The sequence below is a fragment of the Trachurus trachurus genome, assembly GCF_905171665.1.
Source record: "Trachurus trachurus genome assembly, chromosome: 11".
Classification (NCBI taxonomy): domain Eukaryota; kingdom Metazoa; phylum Chordata; class Actinopteri; order Carangiformes; family Carangidae; genus Trachurus; species Trachurus trachurus.
In genome coordinates, this window is record NC_139904.1 from 31,517,816 (window position 1) to 31,539,693 (window position 21,878).

General features: G+C 41.3%; 1 protein-coding gene across 1 annotated transcript in view; it reads left to right on the plus strand.

Moving 5' to 3' along the window:
- The window catches only part of col22a1 (collagen, type XXII, alpha 1), a 75,253-nt gene that overhangs the window by 17,717 nt on the left and 35,658 nt on the right, over positions 1–21,878 (plus strand). The window contains exons 5-23 of the mRNA XM_083981669.1: positions 2,778–2,889; positions 4,734–4,857; positions 5,134–5,409; positions 5,519–5,599; positions 7,415–7,531; positions 7,657–7,701; positions 7,821–7,883; positions 8,104–8,142; positions 11,472–11,525; positions 11,631–11,684; positions 11,774–11,827; positions 15,026–15,079; positions 15,177–15,221; positions 18,489–18,542; positions 18,632–18,685; positions 20,101–20,136; positions 20,716–20,745; positions 21,044–21,097; positions 21,273–21,326. Of these exons, the coding sequence (XP_083837795.1) occupies positions 2,778–2,889; positions 4,734–4,857; positions 5,134–5,409; positions 5,519–5,599; positions 7,415–7,531; positions 7,657–7,701; positions 7,821–7,883; positions 8,104–8,142; positions 11,472–11,525; positions 11,631–11,684; positions 11,774–11,827; positions 15,026–15,079; positions 15,177–15,221; positions 18,489–18,542; positions 18,632–18,685; positions 20,101–20,136; positions 20,716–20,745; positions 21,044–21,097; positions 21,273–21,326 (1,400 nt within the window). The remainder of the gene's footprint in view (positions 1–2,777; positions 2,890–4,733; positions 4,858–5,133; positions 5,410–5,518; positions 5,600–7,414; positions 7,532–7,656; positions 7,702–7,820; positions 7,884–8,103; positions 8,143–11,471; positions 11,526–11,630; positions 11,685–11,773; positions 11,828–15,025; positions 15,080–15,176; positions 15,222–18,488; positions 18,543–18,631; positions 18,686–20,100; positions 20,137–20,715; positions 20,746–21,043; positions 21,098–21,272; positions 21,327–21,878) is intronic.

The window sequence follows — 21,878 nt, forward strand, 5'->3', positions numbered from 1 at the left end:
CCCCATCGGTCGCTTTTTTGGCCGTCCAAAATAACTTTTTCTTGGGCTGATTATACGCTATCTGCTGCCAGTCCAAATTACAGCTCTGTGCTCAGATGGCCGTCGTGCAGCCACAGGAGCGGCGTGGTGCGCAAACGTGCACAGGGAGGATCAGGAGCAGCAAGAGCTCACAGCTGCAGGGCTTCCTCTACACTATAGCCTGACTGACACCCAGCAAAACATGACTTTAGTGTAGCATCAGTAGTGCTCTAAAGATAAGCCTGAAGGATGAGACAACACTGACTTTTTCACTTATCAGTGATCACTCTATAAACTCTGATCTTTTGGTTTGATTCAAAAGTAAACTAACTTAATTTACATCAGATTTCTATCAGTGATCTTTTTTTCCCACTCAGCTTTAGATGCTGTGTTTGAGTTTAAACATGCCGTAACTTAAAGGGATAGTTCAACATTGTGCCAAATTCGCCTATTGCCATAATCCGTATAGTCATAGGGGTGGGTTCATTACCTTTACTGATCAGTGCATGTTGTTTTGAGATTCGTGGGGCAGAGACAGGAGTTGCTTAGCGAACACAATGGAGGTGAATGGTATAGGTCCCCTGTCATCAAATACACAATCCAACAAATGCAAAACGCTCTCATGGACAAGTTGTGCACATTCACCATTCTACAGTATGAGATAATAATGGAACATTACGAGACAGAGTTGTTTTTGAGGCAAATGCATAGCTGGAACTACATCCCAGACATGACTGCTGGGCTTAGTGATTTCAAAAGCGCAAGTAGTTCTGAGTATTTGCTTCATGTGTCGTAATGTTACATAATTATACGTGATTATTTCATAGCGTGGTGAATGTGCAGCTCACAACTTGTCCATGAAAGTGTTTTGGAGTTGTTGGATTGTGTTTTTGATGAGTTTGATGAGAGACAAGGGACCTGTACCATTCACCTCCATTGTGTTCACTGAGCAGCTCACGTCTCTGCCCCGCTGATCTCAAAACAACATGCACTGACAATTAAAGGTAATGAACCTACTCCTTTGAGTATAAGGATTGTGGTTATGGGCAAATTTGCCAAAATGTTGAACTATCCCTTTAAGGACTACACATCTGTCATTAATAAAAGCACCACAGAGCTTTAAGAGCTTCTGATATGTGAGCTTTCCCGGTTCAGGCTATAGTCCTAACATACTGATAACATGGAGTAACATGAAGAGAGGATACAAGATATTAAAGCAGAAGTAAGCAGAATGTTTGTGTTAATATAAGTCTTAAATAGTTCTATCTTCCGACAGCAATCACTTCTATAGAGTGTTTGGTCTGAAACACGGGTCTGTCAGTCACTCTGCTCTGCTGTAAGCCGAGGAGAAAACTTTCCTTGTATCCTACAACCTTTATCCAATGAGGAGAGAGAACGGCATAAAGGGGCGGTCCTCTCTGTGTGTGCAGCCAAGGGATGCGTGTGAATGTGGTGACGTAGGCACGAGGGCGGGGACTGCTAACTCCATCTGCTGACAGGAAGTTAGCCAAAACCACCGGATCGCTTACTTCTGCTTTAAGCTGTAATTCTAAGACCTGGTCATGACAAAATGTGTGTAAGTTAGGGTGTGTTTGAAGCTCCGATTATTTCCCATGCTGCTGATACTTCACTGACAGACAAATGTGGCCCAAGGCAGACTGATCCTTCTGTGTGAGTCTCAGAAGAGACAGCACCATCTGCTGATCGGCAGAGGTAAATCGATGTAGGCAAGGGGCACAGGCAAAATGAATGGAAGGCAATGAGAAATGTCCTCCAATTACTTCTTCCTGGCGAATGAGACGGCACAGAGGAACTCTCTGAGTTTGAAAAGTCTCCTCAGCAGCACACAGTGAGGCGTAGTCCCTCAGACAGATGATGATCTCTGATCCTCAGTTGTTCAGCCTGTTATGATGTAGCTTGTTTTCAGTGTTGTTTCTTCTTCTGTTTATCAAGCAGCGGTCTGTGTGTCTCACCACCTGTTTTCTGCCTTTTTCCCATGACATCCACTATAAGTTTTTCTTTTTTTTTTTGCCAGATTCTCACGTAACCACCTTGCTTCCTCTTCTACATCAGTGTTAAAGTGTTAATATTCCCACTGGAAACCTTCCACTGCATAGATTGTGCTGCATTACAGAGGCCTTGGCTGGAATATGTTGAGGCTGTCCTCATCTTGTTGACTCACTAATAGCACAGTAAGCTTTGAGCTCAATCCACACAACATAACCACCGGCTTTCAGCGAGATCTTCTGGACAAACTGGCAGCATTAGCGCCGCACATGCTCTCATCCTGCTGGCATCGCCATAGCTACAGCACATGTTTGTTGTACAAGGGAGTGGCCTTTTCCGAACCACCTAAATATGGTCTGTGTGGTCACACCACTTGGAAATCACACACTGGAGGGCAACGTACACACACACGTGCAGTGCGTGCACACATCCTCAAACTCACACGAGGACCTTCATTTTTTTTCTTCTTTTTTTCCTCTGGCAGCAAATCTAACAGACGCTGAATGGCCGTCAAATGCTTCTATTTTCCAGTTGTTCAGTAATATTGTGACTCGAATCGCTCTCCAAAAAAAAGCCACCAACACAGTGGCTGCAGGGTGTGGTGGGGTTGACCCAATTAAACCTCAGCACACCCCGAGAAATCTGACAAAGCCATAAGTCAGCCTCACCACTCCAGAGCCTGGTGCCGGCTTATTTATGTGCATTTGAGACTGTGTTGAGTCCAACTAGGCTGTTTTACTGCTCCGCTGCAGGGTTCGACCTGATGGACTACTTCAACGTCAGGGATATTCTGGGAACCAGAGTGGATGAGGGCCAGAGTTCCTATGTTCGCCTTGGCACCATGCCCATTGTACAGCAAACAGAGTAAGTGACCATCCAGGTGTACTGCAAACAATACACACACACCACACACACAATAACGGTTAGTGTGTGACAACTTACTACCACCTACTTTGGATTCTTGTGTCTGTGCCATGCAAATTCCAATTACACAGATACTAGCCTAATTGGACAGCTTAAAGGGATAGTTCACCCAAAATTCAAATTTCACCAATTATCTACTCACACTCATGTCGACTAAGAGCTGTGAGAATTTTCAGAGTCCTCCATGCCTTCTCTGAGTTACGGGGGGGGTCCGCGTAGCAGTATTTGTCCATATAATGGTTGTCAATGGATACCAACTTTCTTCGTCCAAAAAGACACACCAAAAAACATCCAAATACCTCCATACAGCTCGTCTGTAATGTCCCTCTGGTATTGAAGCCCCAACATGAGAAATTGTTCCGCCGGTCAGTGCAAATCACGAGAGAAGAAAGTTGGTATCCATTGACAACCATTATATGGACAAATACTGCTGCGCGGACCCCCCTGTAACTCAGAGAAGGAACGGAGGACTCTGAAATTTCTCACAGCTCTTAGTTGACATGAGGGTGAGTAAATAATGAGTGAAATTTGAATTTTGGGTGAACTATCCCTTTAATGCTGAAAATATAAAGAGAGTAAATTTAGATCTTCTTTAGATCTAGGTAATAATGCAATGACCATAATAACAATGAATGTATTTATAACTTTTACAGATGCTCAAAGATGCTTACATAAAAAACAACACAATTAAAATACCGAAACAATGTAAAATATCAAAAAGAAATAGGATGAAATGAAATAGATAAAGCTCAGTGATAGAAGAACAGAAATGAGACATATTTAATTACACATAAAAAAATGCATGAACTGATGAAGCCTCTTGGATGAGAGGGGAAACGTCTTGTAAGACAAGTAACCAAGTCCAGTTGCGTTTGATTGAAATGTCCTTGAGATAACTATGACCTGACAGGCCCATCTCAGCTGATATTGTAAATAAACGGGGCACACAGCCACAACAAATAGCTTTGCTTCCAAAACACCCCAAATCAGTTAACATGCAGAGAAATAGTATTATTGTACACTAAAATAAGTAGTTTTGAATATTTAGAAAAGAAATACCCATGCATGCTTTTACATGCAGTTAAGAGAAAACAAAATGATTAATACATCTCTTGAATCTTAAAGAGGAACTATGTGAGTCCAGTTGCTTTTCCTCTGTTTTGCTAACCCTCCTCTCGGTCATGTGCATTTGTTTACAATGAAGCCAGAGAGAAATCAATCAATAGTGTGGTACATAACGATATACAATGTTATGTAGTGTATATTTGTGTAGTTTAATCTGTCATAAACAAAAGATTACGGGTTACAGGGCGTGTTTGTGTCGCGTTGCCTCAGAGACGAGAGCTGGGACACCGGGGGAGCGACCCCGATCTGGCAATGTTGGCTTTCAGCCAAGATACTGTACGCAATAATTGACATGCACGTCCATTCTCCCTAGTAACAAGTTAAGCCATTTATTAAACCATCACAATTACTCCGAAGCTGTTTAGTCTAGGTAAAAATGTAGCATACCGGTAGTTAAGATACAAATCCTCCATATTGTAGTTCCTCTTTAAATCTAAAATGATTGAGTCTAGAGTCAGAATAGTGCAGAGCAGAGTGACTCCTCTAAGGAAGCAGTAAGACCTGCAGCTATAAACAGAGTGGTTCCCAGGTGAAACATAGACACTGTGTTTGACTTGAGGTTTGTACATTAATATCTGAACTGTTATGGGGTCACTGCCTCTTGTGTTTATCATGTGTTGCATGCAGAGTGAAATCAACTGCAGTCTTTTATTTCACAGAGACGTGTTTCCCCAAGGACTGCCGGATGAATACGCCTTTGTGACGACATTCAAGTTCAGGAAAACCTCAAGGCGTGAAGACTGGTACCTCTGGCAGGTCTTTGACAAATACGGAATCCCACAGGTGGGTCAGACACATGGAAATAGTAAGAAATGTGACTAAGATCAACAAATGGGCCCAGAACACTGAATCCTCACAATCTCCTTTAGTTACTGTGTTTAAAACACTGAAATTGTGTCTTTATTCCTCATTTAACCAGATCAAATTAAATTCAGACCCCTGATATTATTTCTATTTACTTACCCTACCATGTGAATACACACACACACACACACACACACTATGGTAATACTGACTGCAGCTCCTGTCGTTAACATCACCCTGCCTCTGCTTTGTCAGGTGTCCATCCGTCTGGACGGAGACAACAAGGCGGTGGAGTACAACGCTGTCGGCCTGACAAAAGACGCTGTCAGAGCTGTGTTCAAGAACCCCGAGGTTGACAACCTGTTTGACCGGAACTGGCACAAGATCGCCCTCAGTGTGGAAGCCAAGGCCGTGTCTCTGTACCTGGACTGCAAACTCATCCAGACTCTTCCCATAGAAGACAGGGAGGACATTGACATCCAGGGGAAGACGGTGATTGGGAAGAGGCTGTATGACAGCGTGCCGATCGATGTGAGTCTCCACATGTGTTGCAACATGTCAGTCTGTCCACTCTGGAGATACTGTTTTGTTATCTTCTTGAGGTTGATCTGTCCATCATTGGTCCATTGTGTCCATGCAGTTTGACCTCCAGAGGATGATGATCTACTGTGACTCCAAGCATGCAGAGCTGGAGACCTGCTGTGATTTACCCAACGGACCGGTGAGTATTCCAGGCTACAGCAGTACTGTTGCAGCTTTGTGAATCCATGCATATTTATTGATTTATTTGATTAGGACAATGCACATTAATCAACATATCAGCTTTTTAAAGGTGGTATAGACATAGATGAGTGATTATGTAGATTAGAAAATAACAATGTTAGAAAAAAATGGAGCCTTTTAAGGAAAAGTTATAATCACATTTGATTCGAATTGCAAGTTATGTTTTATCACATCAGCTGGTTTCTTATCTAAAACCACCACACCAATTTCTGTCTTTAAAGGTCCCATATTACGCTGTTTTTCAACCATTTCACATGGGTCTACGTTGTCCAACCATATTGTATTCCTAGTGTATTGTCCCCAAATCAATCTGCAGCTCTACATCTCAGCAATCTAAAAGTGGCTCTCCATAGAGAGATACATGGACTCCTACAGCCATCAGAAAGTTCTGTGTGAAACTGTCAAATAAAAAAACAAGTGAAACTGAGGAGCAGCACAAACTGTGCACGGTGCGACTGATGAGAAGCTACCGGAGAATATTGAGGTGGTTTTGCGCCGGGAGAGGAGACTTCCTCGTTCAGATGTCTCTCATTCCGTGATGAGGACCGCTGCGCTGATGAGAAGCTGTATCGTTCCAATATTCTCCGGTCCGCGATTTCATTTTTAATGACGGACGGCTCTTTTTCAGTCAATGATTCAAAAGGATCATCTGGCGGCCGCGGTACCGACCGCTCCTCCCGCACCACTTCATGTGAAATGACGGACGGGGGGAGAGAGAGAGTGGGGGGGCATAATATGGGCCCTTTAAAACTCACATGAACAGTTTTTGTTTACTGTACTTTCTGGACTATAGAGCGCACCTGAGTATAGGCAGCACCAGCTACATTTTTCTTTTTTTTTTAAGTATATTTTTGGTCTTTTTTGCCTTTATTTGATAGCACATAGTGAGATAGACAGGAAAGGGGGAGGCAGAGAGAGGGGGAATGACATGCAGGAAAGGTCTGCCCGACGCGGGATACTAACCAGGGACGCCTGCGTTGAGGACTGTAGCCTCTACATGGGGCGGTCGCTTTAACCACGCACCGCCCCGCACCAGCTACATTTTAAAAGAATATACATATATAGGCCGCACTTGAATATAAGCTGCAGGTTTTCATGTTGTAACATGAAATATTTACACAGAAAGACAGTAGGGAACTGAGACAGTCCGCTCGCTTTTCCTCTGTTCTGGTTACGCTCCTCTCCTCCATGTGCATTTGTTTACAACGAAGCCGACGAAAAATCATTAAATGGAGCGGTGGAAAACGTTATATAACATATACAATGTTACAGCGTGTGTGTTTGTGTAGTCTTAACCGTCATGAACAAAAGATTACGGGTTACAGAGCGCGTTTGTGTGGCGGTGTGCAGAGACGAGAGCTGGGACACCAGGGCGGGGAAAAAAGTAGCAACTTATAGTCCGAAAAGTAGGGTATATTTTGTAACAGAACTCGCCAACTATTCTGTTCTCAAGTCACATTTCTAGCTCATTTCATATGAGAGTGAAGGAAACCCTCACTGCCCTGTCATGTTACTACACAAACAGAGAATGCACTTCTCATTGTGGTCCTGAGTCACGACTGATGGACCTTGACAAAAGTGTTTTTGCTATTTTTTTTCTACTCGGAGTGTAAACAGAGGTTTTAGAAATAACCTCAAGAGCGCTGAGCCTCTTAAAACTCTCCAGGACATCAGCTCCTCTTGCAACCTCAGTCACACCATTATTAATCTCTCTGTCTGATCATGCCTTTTGACCCAAATGTCATCTTTTCAGTGCCCCAAGAAAGTGGTGACAGAGGCCCCCCCGATAGAGATCCCCGCTCCGACACCGACTGTTGGGGAGCAGCAGCGAGGCCCTCAAGTCAACTGTTCTTGTGGTGCAGGAGAGAAGGTACAGACACATGACTTCTCCAGACATCCCCCTCTCCCCTCCTCCTGTCTATTACTTCCACAGATGAATGGGAATCCTTTTCTTCTACAGCTTTGGTCAGACGTCTGTGTTTTTATTTCTCACAGGGTGAAACCGGCGCAGCTGGTGTTGCAGGTCCAAAGGGTGATAAGGTCATCTCTCACTGCCTTTAAGCATTGTGTGTGCCAAAAGATCCAAGTTTCATAATGATGCGAAGTTGTTTGTTCCGCTTCTTTTTTTTTTTATTGTGTGAACGTGCCTACGTTTTCAGGGTGACAGCGGCCTTGCGGGTGCCGTCGGACCAGCAGGCATCAAAGGAGCAAAAGGAGAAGCTGTATGAAAACTTACAACTGTGAACATTCATACGTGCACCACTCAGATACAATATTCAGTAATCTTATACCTAATTGAGAGAATTTCAGTCAGTTCATTGCTGTAGTCATTGGTAGATACATGATCAGATACATAGTCATTTCAAATTGCATGCCTTCCAACTATTCTGCTTTTCTCCCCGCCTCGATAATAATTAATCCATGTTGATTAATTATTTGCAGGGCAGAGTAAGCTCTGTCAGAGGTGACAGAGGTGAGAAGGTAAGTAAAACTGTGTGTGCATCCTGATAGTTGCATGAGTATCATACGCTTGAATACATGTTTGTCTCTATGCATATTTCATATGCATGTGTGCATGTACTCGGGACAAAACATAATGATGTTCATCACTCAGCAGCTGGACTGTGTAGGCTCAGGCTGTAGTTAAGAGCAGTTGTGGAAACAACTACCTGCAATGGAAAGTAGCTATAGCTTGCTGGAAAAGACAGTGAATGTTGCTAGTTAATGTAAAATGCTAATTTGCATATTCATTAGGTCACAGAGGTATGTTTATATTTCTGCCTGGGTTCAGACAGTCTCGCCCCTTTGTCCTGCATTACTCTACTTTAAAGCAGAAGTAACTGATATATTTGTGTTAATATAAGTCTTAAATAGTTCTATCTTCCGACAGCAATCACTTACATAGAGTGTTTGGTCTGAAACATGGGTCTGTCAGTCACTCTGCTCTGCTCTGAGCCGAGGAGAAAACATTTATCGTATCCTACAGTTTTTATCCAATGAGGAGAGAGAACGGCATGCAGGGCTGTGTGTGCAGCCAAGGGACGCTGTGAATGTGGTGACGTAGGGACGAGGACTGTTATGGTGCGTTCAAGGAAACTCGTATTTTTCCGACCGTGAAGTGGTACCAGTTCGATCTGGTAGGAGTTCACCGGTCGGAAGTTACGAGTGGCCGTTATAGTGACTTTCACCGGTAAAACAGGTCGGAAAAACACGAGTGGGTTGCCTGGAACGCTACAAAGTCGTAAGTTGTGACTTGAAGCTGTAATTTACGATTTCAAAAGCCTGCCTGGAACGCAGCATTAGCGAAAACGACCGGACCACTTACTTCTGCTTTAAGTGGCCAAAATCACAAAAGTTTTCATTTTTGAGTTTCTGTTGTCAGACAATGGAAAAAGAATGAAGTAGTAAAGTATTTAACGATCATTGAAATGTGACCCATTAAAGGAATAGTTCAACATTTTGGCAAATTGGCCTATTGCCATAATCCCTATAGTTTTAGGATTAGGTTCGTTACCTTTAATTGTCGGTGCAAGCTGTTTTTAGAACGGCGGAGCAGAGCTGTGAGCTGCTCAGAGCTACGCTACGGAGGCACATGGGATTTCTTGGTTTCCCTCATCAAACTCATCAAATACACAATCCAACAACTCCACAATGCTCTGGTGGACAAGTTGTGACCTGCTGCAACAAAGGTTTTTCCGAAAAGTTGCTAAATTTGTTGCTAGTTTTTTATTTATTTATTTCTGTTGAAAGGCCTGTAAACGCCCTCTGATGATGTAATGTCAAATCGTTTTGCAAGAGTAACAATCAACGGGCAAACTCTTAACCAGCCGGTCAGCCAGTGATGTAACGTAACGTCACCGTGCGGTCAGACGCAGATAGACATTAATGTTTATGGCTGGCCGCACTGTTGAGATCTTATCTTATTACATCTATACTCTGACAGGGAGTGGCTAGGAAAATGCTACAACTGTTATTGTCAGAATTACAGGACAGATGACCACAGAGGATGTGTAGATGTATACTGAGCAGACGCCCACCCGGTCTGGCCAGATCACAGTGTCTGTGCTGCCCGCCAGTGCCAGCTGGGAGTCTCCCAGTATCATTTATTCCTTTTGACAAAATCCTCAGCGTGCATCACTCAGGCTGTCCTGAGAGAGACACTTAGAATTGTCACAAGAGGCCTGGAAGATGGGATAAGTCCTTTCACTTATGTTTGTGCTTTAGTTGTCATAGTTTGGAGAATGCGCCTCTAAATTATTTTTGAATTATGAAGGTGTGCATCTGAATTTTTATTCCCCACAAAAAAAAAGTAAGTGATGCAGTCAGACAGACGGCAGAACTCATTTCATGGTAAATTTATTTTCATTTTGTAGTTCTTGTTTCTGAAAACCTGGCTGGTTTTGATAAAACTGCATTAAATCAAACTTTAATGCAGAGTATCCCTGTTGCTCTTCTGTCTCTGACTTCCTGCATGAGCATCTGTCTTCTCTTTCTCACGGAGACGGCTGCAATTTGTTGTAAACTTTTTTTTTTTCCTTAACTTGCTCCAAACAAATGACGTAAACCCACTTTCAAGCTGTGGTCGAAGATGGCTTCGTCGGTCATCGACCCGTTTGGGTTGAAAGTGAATTCATCCCGCTTTGATTGCTTCTAATTGCAACTTTAACGGACTAGAACAAGGCAATTCCCCGCGTAGCAGTGTTGTTATAGATGATGTCTCTGTCGTTATGAGGCACGGCAGAGCGAGAGGGGGGGGGGGGTCGCTCCTAATCTCCACGATGAACGAAAATGACGTGCGTTAAAATGATATAAGCTCCTAAAATAATTAAAGGGCAACCTTCTGTGACTTGTAAAGTGGTTTATGAAGCTGAGGGAAGTCTTGCGGTGGGCAAGACCTCGTGGTACACTGTAATTTAACAGCCGTTACTCTTCACTCAGTCCGGCCTTCGGATTCCGAGGGATTCCTTGGCACAGAATATGACATCAGTGTTGCACACCAGAAGCACAAGTGCAAAACTGCGAAGACAGTGGAAGGCCATTGTTCCTTGAGTCTATGGTTGGATGTGTGACCAGACCATAGTGGGTCTTGGCAAAGCTGGGGACATCTGTTAGCATATTCTGGCTCCTGTATGTATGTATGTGTGTGTGTGTGTTTATGTGTTTGTGTGCTATCTTGACTTAACCCTTTCTGTTTTGTGTGAATTTTGTCTTTTTCTTTAAATAAATGTATGTTGTCATCCATTGTTTGATTAATCAAATCTCAGGGTTCCTACACAAGTATGGAATTTGATTTTATACATTTCCAGGTCTGGAAAAGTATGGAAAATTGAAATTATTGTATGGAAATATATTTATCTTAATACTTATCTGTTTGGTCTCATCTGGAGTTATTTGGGTTAATTATTTTGTATGCGCTATTAGCTACAATCTCCTGGAAATGATTTGGTGACATAATGGCATACAAATTCAGAATAATGCAAACAAATGATTAATTGCATAATTTATTTACATGATACACATCTAATTACTCAAATATCACAAGTTATTTGATTTTTTTTAACTGAGAAGTCTGTTAATTAGTATAGAATTTTGAAATTTCAAATGTGTAGGAACCCTGAAATCCATTAATTCATCTCTAACATTTGTATTTTGTTCCGCATTATTCCTCCAGTGAACTAAACCGTGTTCTGTGGCACCACCAGGTTGATTTCCTGACCGTACGTCACTGTCACTGTCAGTGTGCGACCGGCCGTCATGCATGTGTGTCCGCTGTGGAACAGTCAAAGTTAATACTTGCCTTCTGTTTACAGGGTGATAGTGGCAGCATAGGGTTGACAGGTGCTCCTGGACAAAAAGGAGAGAAGGTGTGACACTCGTGAACCTGGACACGTGGAGGATTTCATTTTGTCACATTAAGGATCTTAAAAGTTCACATTGGTGGTAATTATGTGTTTCTAATCATTTGACAGGGTCTCGGTGGAATTCCAGGTATCGATGGCTTATCTGGAGACAAAGGAGACAAAGTAAGACGTGCAGTTATTGTGGTTTCACTGTTTGAAGCATTCTGACTCCAGATGGGTGTGTTTTCATCTCTGTGTTATTTTGTTGACAGGGTGCAGCAGGAAAGGCCGGTGATCCAGGGCAGTCGGGTCCAGCTGGACCAAGGGTGCGTGAATATGGCCTTCCAATTTGTAAACAGTGAACATGCATTTGGCCAATTTTTAAACCTTTTAAAATAATTTTGATTTGGGGGAAAACGGGGGGAAAAATGATCTTTCATCATTCTGTTTTTGGCACAGATTTCAGTGATGCACTTGTTCTGTTAAGTGGGCATACATACGTTTTTTTCTGGGTAATTACCTCTCAGCCTGTTATTGATTTCCTGTGAAAGGGGTGGGGGGTTGCAGCTTGGTTGACTCTCCCTTAGATGAAGTAGCAGCTGGGGGAGAATGGGGAACTGCTGGCATGCTGAGGTTTGGCCAATGGACTGTGACAGGCTGCATGACCCAGGACCCGGGGAATGATCGGCCACTTTCAATACAATGCAGGGAACCAAACCAGGGAAATGCACTGTGAAAAACTATTTAAAACATAGAGCCCATCTTCTAACTGTGGTGTGGCATATATAATAGAGTTGATGTGACATTATTACAACCCAAAGGCAATAAATTAACAGATTAAAGGGATAGTTCACCCAAAATTGAAATTTCTCATTATCTACTCCCTCATGTGGACTAAGGGCTGGGAGAAGTTTCAGAGTCCTCCGTGGCTTCTCTGAGTTACAGGGGGTCTCGGCGTAGCAGTGCATGTCCATATAACAGTTGCAAATGGATACCAACTGTCTTCGTAACAAAAAGACACACCAAAAAACATCCAAATACCTCCATGCTGCTCGTATGTAATGTCCGTCTTGTATTGAAGCCCCGAAATGCGAAATTGTCCCGAAAAAAATGAAATAAGTCTATATTCCAAGCTTGTTTGTAGCGGAAGCTACTCGAAGCTCCTCTTCCCGGGTCGTCAAATTTGGACGAACTGGGAAGAGGACGGACCCTGGTTCATCCAAATTTGACGAACCAGGAAGAAGAGCTTCCGCTACAAACAAGCTTGAAATATAGACTTATTTAATTTTTTTCGGGACAATTTCGCATTTCGGGGCTTCAATACAAGACGGACATTACATACGAGCAGCATGGAGGTATTTGGATGTTTTTTGGTGTGTCTTTTTGTTACGAAGACAGTTGATATACATTTGCAACCGTTATATGGACATGCACTGCTACGCCGAGACCCCCTGTAACTCAGAGAAGCCACGGAGGACTCTGAAACTTCTCCCAGCCCTTAGTCCACATGAGGGGGAGTAGATAATGAGTGAAATTTCAATTTTGGGTGAACTATCCCTTTAACATGTAAGGGAATCACTGTAATAGCGGCCCTTTATACTGTGACAGTTACTTGACAAGTGTTTGATAGCTGTGCATCTTTAAAAGCTAGAAAAACAAAACAAAACAGATTTGTATGTTTTACTATATAACTAATGAATCAAACCAACATTTACTGTGTGCTAGAATTCAACACCCAGCACAGGCAGCTGATAGACAGTCAGAGTAAACTAACATTAGCTTGTGCTAGTTACTTTAGTTTACAGTCTAAAATACATACAGTATCTTTTCCACAGCTGTTGTGGAATCAAACCAGAGTAAATCGAGGTAGCTGTACATAACTTTGACAGTTACTCGGCCATTGTTTGGTATGAATGTTTGTTAGGTATCAGAAGATAAACTTGAGTACTGCCTGTGACCAGAACATATTAAAACACAGCCATGTTTTCATGTTACAGCGAATGAATCAAGCTTATGTTTATGTCACGTTACTTTACAGTAACAACAAGCAGGCAGATGTTGCAGAGATTTTATTGCTGAAAACATCTGCTACCTGGCACAAGTAGCAAGTTAGCAACTCACGTCAGCTAGCGACAGTCAAATGTCTATGTAGCAGCTAAAGAGTCAGATAAAGACAGACAAAACAGAGCAAAACCAGAGTGAATATTAGACCTACATAATGTATGCCTTTTTTTTTTTCAAAAGAAATGCTGATGTTACTTGGTCCAGTGAAAGAGTTCTTTAGCCACAACAACTTATCAGGATTTTTGTTACTAACAAATAGCTGAGACCATTTTGTATCAGTGTAAACAGTAGGGCAGAACAGAACAGCTTTGCTCTATGCAGGCCATGACATTATGAAACTGGGCCAATTAACTTCATTGTTTACACCTGTGCTTTCCTTGATACTGTATGATAAGTCAAAATGTGTTTCACGAAAAAGGCCAATAACAAAGTTATTGTTTAATAAATGGATAATGTAGCAATTGGGATTTAACTGTGGAGCTCTCTCAAAAGTCCAAATTAAAGCAGAAGAGAGTGATCCGGTCGTTTTCGCTAATGCTGCGTTCCAGGCAGGCTTTTGAAACCGTAAATTACAGCTTCAAGTCACAACTTACGACTTTGTAGCGTTTCAGGCAACCCACTCGTGTTTTTCCGACCTGTTTTACCGGTGAAAGTCACTATAACGGCCACTCGTAACTTCCGACCGGTGAACTCGTACCAGATCGAACTGGTACGACTTCACGGTCGGAAAAATACGAGTTTCCTTGAACGCACCATAACAGTCCTCGTCGCTACGTCACCACATTCACGGCGTTCCTTGGCTGCACACACAGCCCTGCATGCCGTTCTCTCTCCTCATTGGATAAAAACTGTAGGATACGATAAATGTTTTCTCCTCGGCTCAGAGCAGAGCAGAGGGACTGACAGACCCGTGATTCAGACCAAACACTCTATGTAAGTGATTGCTGTCGGAAGATATAACTATTTAAGACTTATATTAACACAAATATATCACTCACTTCTGCTTTAACACTGTAATACAAATATTTTTTACACAATAAATAATCAATTTCTTACATATGTATACATATTAGATGTAATCGTCATAACCACTATCGTTAGTTAGAAAACAATTAAAAACACATTTTTGCAGAAAAGAAAAAAAAGAAAGAAAAGAATCTTTCTTCAGAATTTCCAGAAACATTGACTTTTACAGCTTCCCTGTGTGAAAAAGGAGTGGAAGTGAGGCTGCAGGTCAAAGTCCAGCAGCATAGGGGGAGGTCTGCTCGCTGACAGCTGCCGTTTCTTTTTTGGAGTTTCAGGTTTCTTAGTTGGTCAGTTAAAATGTCTCACATTGATTCAGCTCTCTGACTCAGCAGTCCCCAGTTGGCCTGTGGTGTATTGCTTAGTCAGCAACTTTTACACTTGAGGGGGTGCAATAACTTCCACTGATATGAGGATCCTCAATTTATATTACACAGGGATTTCAAGGAGATGCAGGAATCGCTGGCTCACCCGGACCAAAAGGCGTGACTGTGAGTAAGCTGAGAACACTTCACCTAATGATAAATGATGATTTTCAATTTTCGATTTAACTTTTTTTTTTTTTATCTCTTTGTGTTTTGTTTGTAGGGTGATTCAGGTGTAAAAGGTGACAAAGGAAGTCCAGGAACCAGCGTGAGTGACAGTGTTTGTTTTTTTAATTTTATGTGAACAGATCTCCATGCTTCAAGGGATAGTTCACCCAAAATTGAAATTTGAAATTTTCTCTGAGTTACAGGGGGTCTCGGCGTAGCAGTGCATGTCCATATAACGGTTGCAAATGGATACCAACTGTCTTCGTAACAAAAAGACACACCAAAAAACACCCAAATACCTCCATGCTGCTCGTATGTAATGTCCGTCTTGTATTGAAGCCCCGAAATGCGAAATTGTCCCGAAAAAAATTTGTCTATTTTTCAAGCTTGTTTGTAGCGGAAGCTACGTCAAATTTGGATGAACCGGGAAGAGGAGCTTCCGCTACAAACAAGCTTGAAAAATAGACTAATTTAATTTTTTTCGGGTTTGTTTCGACCCCCTGTAACTCAGAGAAGCCACGGAGGACTCTGAAACTTCTCCCAGCCCTTAGTCCACATGAGGGGGAGTAGATAATGAGTGAAATTTCAATTTTGAACTATCCCTTTCACATTCACACATCATACATGTATGTGTATGTGTGAACAGCTGTTGGCCACGCAGCTCCACTGCAGCACATACAGTAGAGTTTCAGCATCTTGATCATACTTGCTGAGGGGGATGCGAGAGACTTACTTTGACATGTCCAAGTTTTCCCACCGTGCCTTGAAGCTGTGTGGAGTTTACACTGCAAATCCTGACGACAGGGTTCATTTCTGACCTGGAGAGAGAGAGAGAGAGAGAGAGAGAGAGAGAGAGAGAGAGAGAGAGAGAGAGAGACAACAGAGAGAGAGCAGAGAAGTGAGGGGCGTAATAGCACAAACAGATGTGGCTTCCTTGATTCACTCTCCACACTTCCTGTCGGACTCTGCGGGGGCGTTTGGACCATAATGCGCCTCATTCAGACCTGTGTGAATTGTTGATGTCTGCACTTTTCCTCTGAATTGCTCAGACCTTTTGCCATCACATTGATGCTTCTCTGCTGTTTGGACCGCTAATAAACCAGTGAAAGGTTATCTCACCGCATCGACAACGGCTTCCCGCTGAAGACGAGATGTTTTTGCGATCGGCGATTTCATCGATACTGCGAGTAACAGATTAAGTGATCACAACAGGGAGTTATAAGAAACAGCTGTAAAAATGACTTTATCGCACCGAGACGTCAACTTGAATTTAAATGTAAAGCACATCAACAAGCAGTTTAAATGAAACAGTCAATACGGGATCAGTACACTGATTACTTTGCCATACGGCAGAGTGAGGATGCTGCTACAGCTCTATAGCTCCATTCAAACATCCTGATGCCAGGTTTGGAGCTGTCCGTCAGCCGCTCAGTCAATCAGTAAGCAATTTCCTGTAGGTGAAAACTGGAAAAGTCGTTCCCTCGGTGAAGTGATAAAGGGAAAAGGCCAAGGTGGTTTAGAGGAGGCAGCTGGGGTTCAGGTCGGGCCCATGTTTGCTGAGGGAAAAGCCAGGGATGTGTTTTGGGTTACACTTCAATTCAGTAGTCATGTTGGCAGCTACAGCAATGACACTGTCCACCTCTTCCACGTTTAAATATTAAAGGGATACTGCACCCAAAATCGATAATTCGATGCCATCATGCTAGAACTTTGCAGGGATTTGGTCATAAATCATAAATAGATTAAATTAGGGGGACCACAATAATAACAACTTGTTGTCTGGGTACTATGCATATCTATGTATTAAAGGGATACTTCACCCAAAATTCACCAATTTCCTACTCACCGTCATGCCAAGGAAGGGTTTGGAGAACTTTTAGAGTTATCAAAACTCTTTAGGAGTTCCAGGGGGGGTCCAGCTGGCAAGGGATTTTCATATACTGTAATGGCGCAAATAGAGTTCACTTTTAAATCGTCCAAAACACACACTATGAAACATCCAGATACCTCCATACTGCTCGTCAGTTGTTCAGAAAAAAATAATGTGATCTCTGTTTTTATCCTTGTTGTAGCAGTAGCTCCCAGTGGCTCTGTTGATGTTTGTGCGCATGCGCCAGATTTGCTGCGAGATGTTCGTTTGTCGTTGGATGTATGATGTAAACACAGAAGAACATCCCGCCGCAAATCTCGCGCAGTCACTGGGAGCTACTGCTACAACAAGGATAAAAACAGATCAAATTATTTTTTTCTCAACAACTTTTTCATGTTGCAGCTTCAGGACACTTGGGTCAGTACAGACCAGCAGTATGGAGGTGTTTGGATGTTTCATAGTGTGTGTTTTGGACGATTCAAAAGTGAACTCTATCCGCCGCCATTATATGAAAACCCTTCCTTGGCATGACGGTGAGTAGAAAATTGGTGAATTTTGGGTGAAGTATCCCTTTAATACATAGATATTCATAGTACCCAGACAACAAGTTGTTATTATTATTGTGATCCTTTTAATTTTTTATACTTTATGATTTATGACCAAATCCCTGCAGAACCAATGACATTCCCAGCATTGTGCCATTGTTAGCGCATTACACCTGCTACATATCAACATGCTAACACTGGAGACATCTCAGTTTGTGTCTGCCCTCGACTCCCAGCAGATACTCAAATAAGATCCCGCAACTAGTTCTTTTGTTTTCTGTTGCTGACATTTATGTGAATGTGTTTGTGTAGCATTAATAGCTACTGCAGCACACTGGCAGCTCTTTTTCTTTGGATTTTCTGTTGAGGTTTGTGTTTTTTTTAGCTTCATCTGTGCTGCCCTGCTAGCCATGGCTGTACAGTACATGCTGACTATTCAGAAGTCTTTGTTTTTGTATTTTTGCCCCAGACACAGTGGAGATGTGTGTAACATTCTGGGAGCAGACTGTGACATTAAGACTTAACAAGCATTTGGTGTTTAGATAAGCAAATGCAAAAGTTTAATTACCTTATAGGTCACTGATTATTTCATTTTAGTAGAACAACAAACTTTAAATTACTATCTAAACCCAATATTAAGTGTATAAACATCCCTCTGTTTTATGTGCCTTTTCAACTGTGCATAAAAACTTAAAATTTCAGAGAAAGGGGTCAAAATATGGCAACAATAAAGTTTTGAGATTTGGCAGAGGTGATGTATCAGTAAAAACAAAATGCAATGGGAACAGTCACAGTGAATAAATACTTAAGCACACAAAGCTTGTGACCTAAAGCGATTTGCAGGGAATTCAAATAAAATCTGCAACTGCAATCGGATGGAAACTTTCCTAATGTCTTTTACAGTTTGGAAATGTTTTACACATGTTTTCTTGTCCACTTGTTTCCACTTCAGGGTCTGGTGGGTATTGATGGTTTTCCTGGAAAACCTGGAGTTCCTGGGAAAGATGTAAGTTGTGAACCTCTACAGTTACTAACAGTTCACTTTCTGCTCTTTCACCTTTTGCGTTAATGAAGCTTTCATCTTAAATCCATCAGGGTTTGAGAGGACTGGCTGGTGCACCCGGTCCCAACGGAGTTAAAGGCGACAAGGTACGTCCCTCTTCCTGTGCCGTACGCAGAACACCTGCTCACTTTATCATAATCAATTTAACCCTCAGACGACCCTTCAGCCTTTTTCAATTTTTACCCCTGGACAAAAATTTCAACTTATAGTAAGAGACATTTAGACATCAGTTACTCCCAAAATCTTTGTGATACATATAAGGCTGGATCTTGACCTATCATAAAAATCACTTTTGACATGGGTTACAATTTTTTTTAACCCCTTCCTGGCCAGTTGTTGTTGCAGCAACAACACATGAGTTCTCTATTTTCATTGATTTTTAAAAAGAACATTTTTTTATTTTTTAATTCTTTATTCCAGAATTATATTCTGAGGTTTTTTTTTGTTGATATATCATTCATACAACATTTTATTCATTCATTCAATTCATTTTTTTACGGTATTGACAGTATTTTCTCATTTACAGAGTGATAAAAAGAGATATCCAAAGTCCCTTGGTGAAAACTTTAGACACAAATATGTCAACAAAATAAAAAAAAGAATTTTGAAAATAGCTTTATCCATTTCAGTTCTGGAAATGTAAATGTAAACAAATCAGTGCATATTTCATTAGATATTGCCTCATTTACATGTTTAAACATAAAATTTCAGAAAACTTGTAATACAAAAAACGTTTGTCTAAATGTGAGTAATAAAATTGGAGCGTTACATGGTGATACCTGTTAGTTAATTTTTTTTTTTTCAAAAATACATTAAAAATCCCATAGGCGGAGGTGGACATTTCCGTCCGACGAAGGATCCTTAACGTGTTTATTTTTCATTACGAGCCCAAAAATTGGACTATCATTCAGAAATTTGGGACATCCAGAGTTGACCCAAAAATACACCTCATTGCCAAAAATCAGCCCCCAGTGAACTTTCCTTTGACCATGGGGTGGTAGGAAAATGTCCAGGGGTCACCTGAGGGTTAAAGTGGATATTGCCTTAAGCAGAATGTTATCAAGCTGATATGAATCATTTTAAAGAGGCATCATCAGTTTCCCAGGCTACTGTCTGTCTGTGCTCTCCAGACATTCCTCACTCTCCTCCGCGCACCATCAAAGTCAGCCCACTCATTTGTCTGAGAAAATAAAACGCAGTTCATTTGTCTGTCTGTAATTACCCACTTTGATGATTCTTCCACATGTTTACACCCCACCCATATGCATGCACAAAGATCCATGCTTATATACAAACGGCACAAAGAACTGCTGCGCCACTGTACCCACAAGTTTCACTTTTCCTTTGGGCCTACAATTAAGTACACATTTTAACACGCGTCATCTCATAAATTATGGTCGCTGCCGTGTCATTACTCTATTGCCTGAGGGACTTCGCTCAGAGAGTCTCTTGATTCTAATAACAGGGTTTTTTCATCCTTGTTGTGTGAACTGTGTCGCAGGGCGAGAGAGGCATTCCTGGATTACCTGGTGATGTGGTGAGTATCAACAGCAGAGAAAAACATTCTGAGAATAATGTTCTTTGAAATTACAGGCTTGTTTTAAAGATGAATGATGAAGAACATTGTAGCGTGAAGTGGAATAGACAACAAACAGCAGTTTAAAAACCAAACGAAAAAGTCCCATGGAAGAAAAGTTCCTTTGTAACTACACTTACACATTTTTACAATTATTGTTATCATTATTTAAAAATTTGATGATTTCCATTTTATGATGTAAGCTTCATTCAAGAGTCAAGGAGAATTAGTTATGACTGCAATCATGAATGTTCCAGCTCTGTATGTGTAGTAAGATGAGCACATTTTGCCAGTATGTTTTTTTTTTTCAATTATCATAAAAAGAAATAACATCTTATTTGCATGAATGATTCCATGATGATCTACTGCTTGCACAAGAAAACTGTAGAAATACCATTTATGTGTGTGGGAGATGAGAGTTACCGATCGCCTATGGCCTTATTACATTACAGCAATTAGACCACGTTAGAAGACAGTGATATACTAATATGAAAATCATTAGTCTGACTTAATGTAATTAGTTACTTGTGTTAATTTCAGGTTCAGAGAGAAGGCTTGCAGGGTGACAAGGTGAGTAATTGTTCAATCATAAAATGGTTTATCTTTTTTTCAAGTCAAGATATGAAGAACCACCTATTAATTATCATTAAGTCTAATTATCCAATGTGTATTAGAAATTGTAATTGGCAGCAGATTATTACAGCAATAAACAATGTAGAGACATAGCTAAGAAAACTATATGGCTTTATTAAGACTGTACATTTCAAATGATTCATTATATATACAGTTTTAAGCACAAGTTGTAACTCACCACATTGTGAATATTGTGATATGTTTAAAACATACTTGTGTGTTTGACCTGTTTCAGGGACAGGTTGGAGCTGCTGGGCCTCCAGGGGCCGACGGCCCCCCAGGGCCTCCTGTAAGGAACATGATTTAATACTTCCTTCCTTTATGTTTCCTCTTTCCTGCTGTTCAGCTTTTGATGATTTGCTGTTGTGGAACAGTCATCTGTTCAAATGCAGTGTGGAGCAGTGTATGAAAACACTCGTCATGCTGTTTGAACTCCTGCTGACTGCCAGCATTTTATTCCTCAGGGTCTTCCTGGACCACAAGGCCTGCCCGGAGAGCCTGGAGAGTTTGGCCAAAGGGTAAATATCGAAGAAGTTTATCTGAACATTGTTCACAAGTATATTATATTTGATCTCCACTCAAGTCGTGGCCATATAATGTACTTACACTGTAATCTACTGTATTGAGGTATGTTGAGTTAGGATATAACTTACGCTGGAGTCAATCTTTAGTTTAGTTTAGTTAAATATTCATACTAAATGCAGAATATTCTGAATATACATGATATTTTGCTGCCAAGCAGGATTGACAAGGCAAACTGGTCTCCAGTGTCAAAGTCCTAAAGTCCCTTTCCTGTCCCAGCTATTTAGTTTTTCAAATGAAGAGTAATTGGCACAAGAAACTAGTAACACATTAACAGAATGAGATAAGTTTTTAATAAAAGTACATTTCTTTCAAATCCAGAGAAAATAGACACCAGATATCCAACTATGTAATGTACAGTATAAATCACAAAACCCATAAGGTACGTAACAAGAAAAAAAGCATGAAAAAGATCCAAATGCATACAGTAGTCTATTAGGTGGTAGGTGATTTGTATCGCTTTAGTCTGACTTTAGAAAACTGATTTT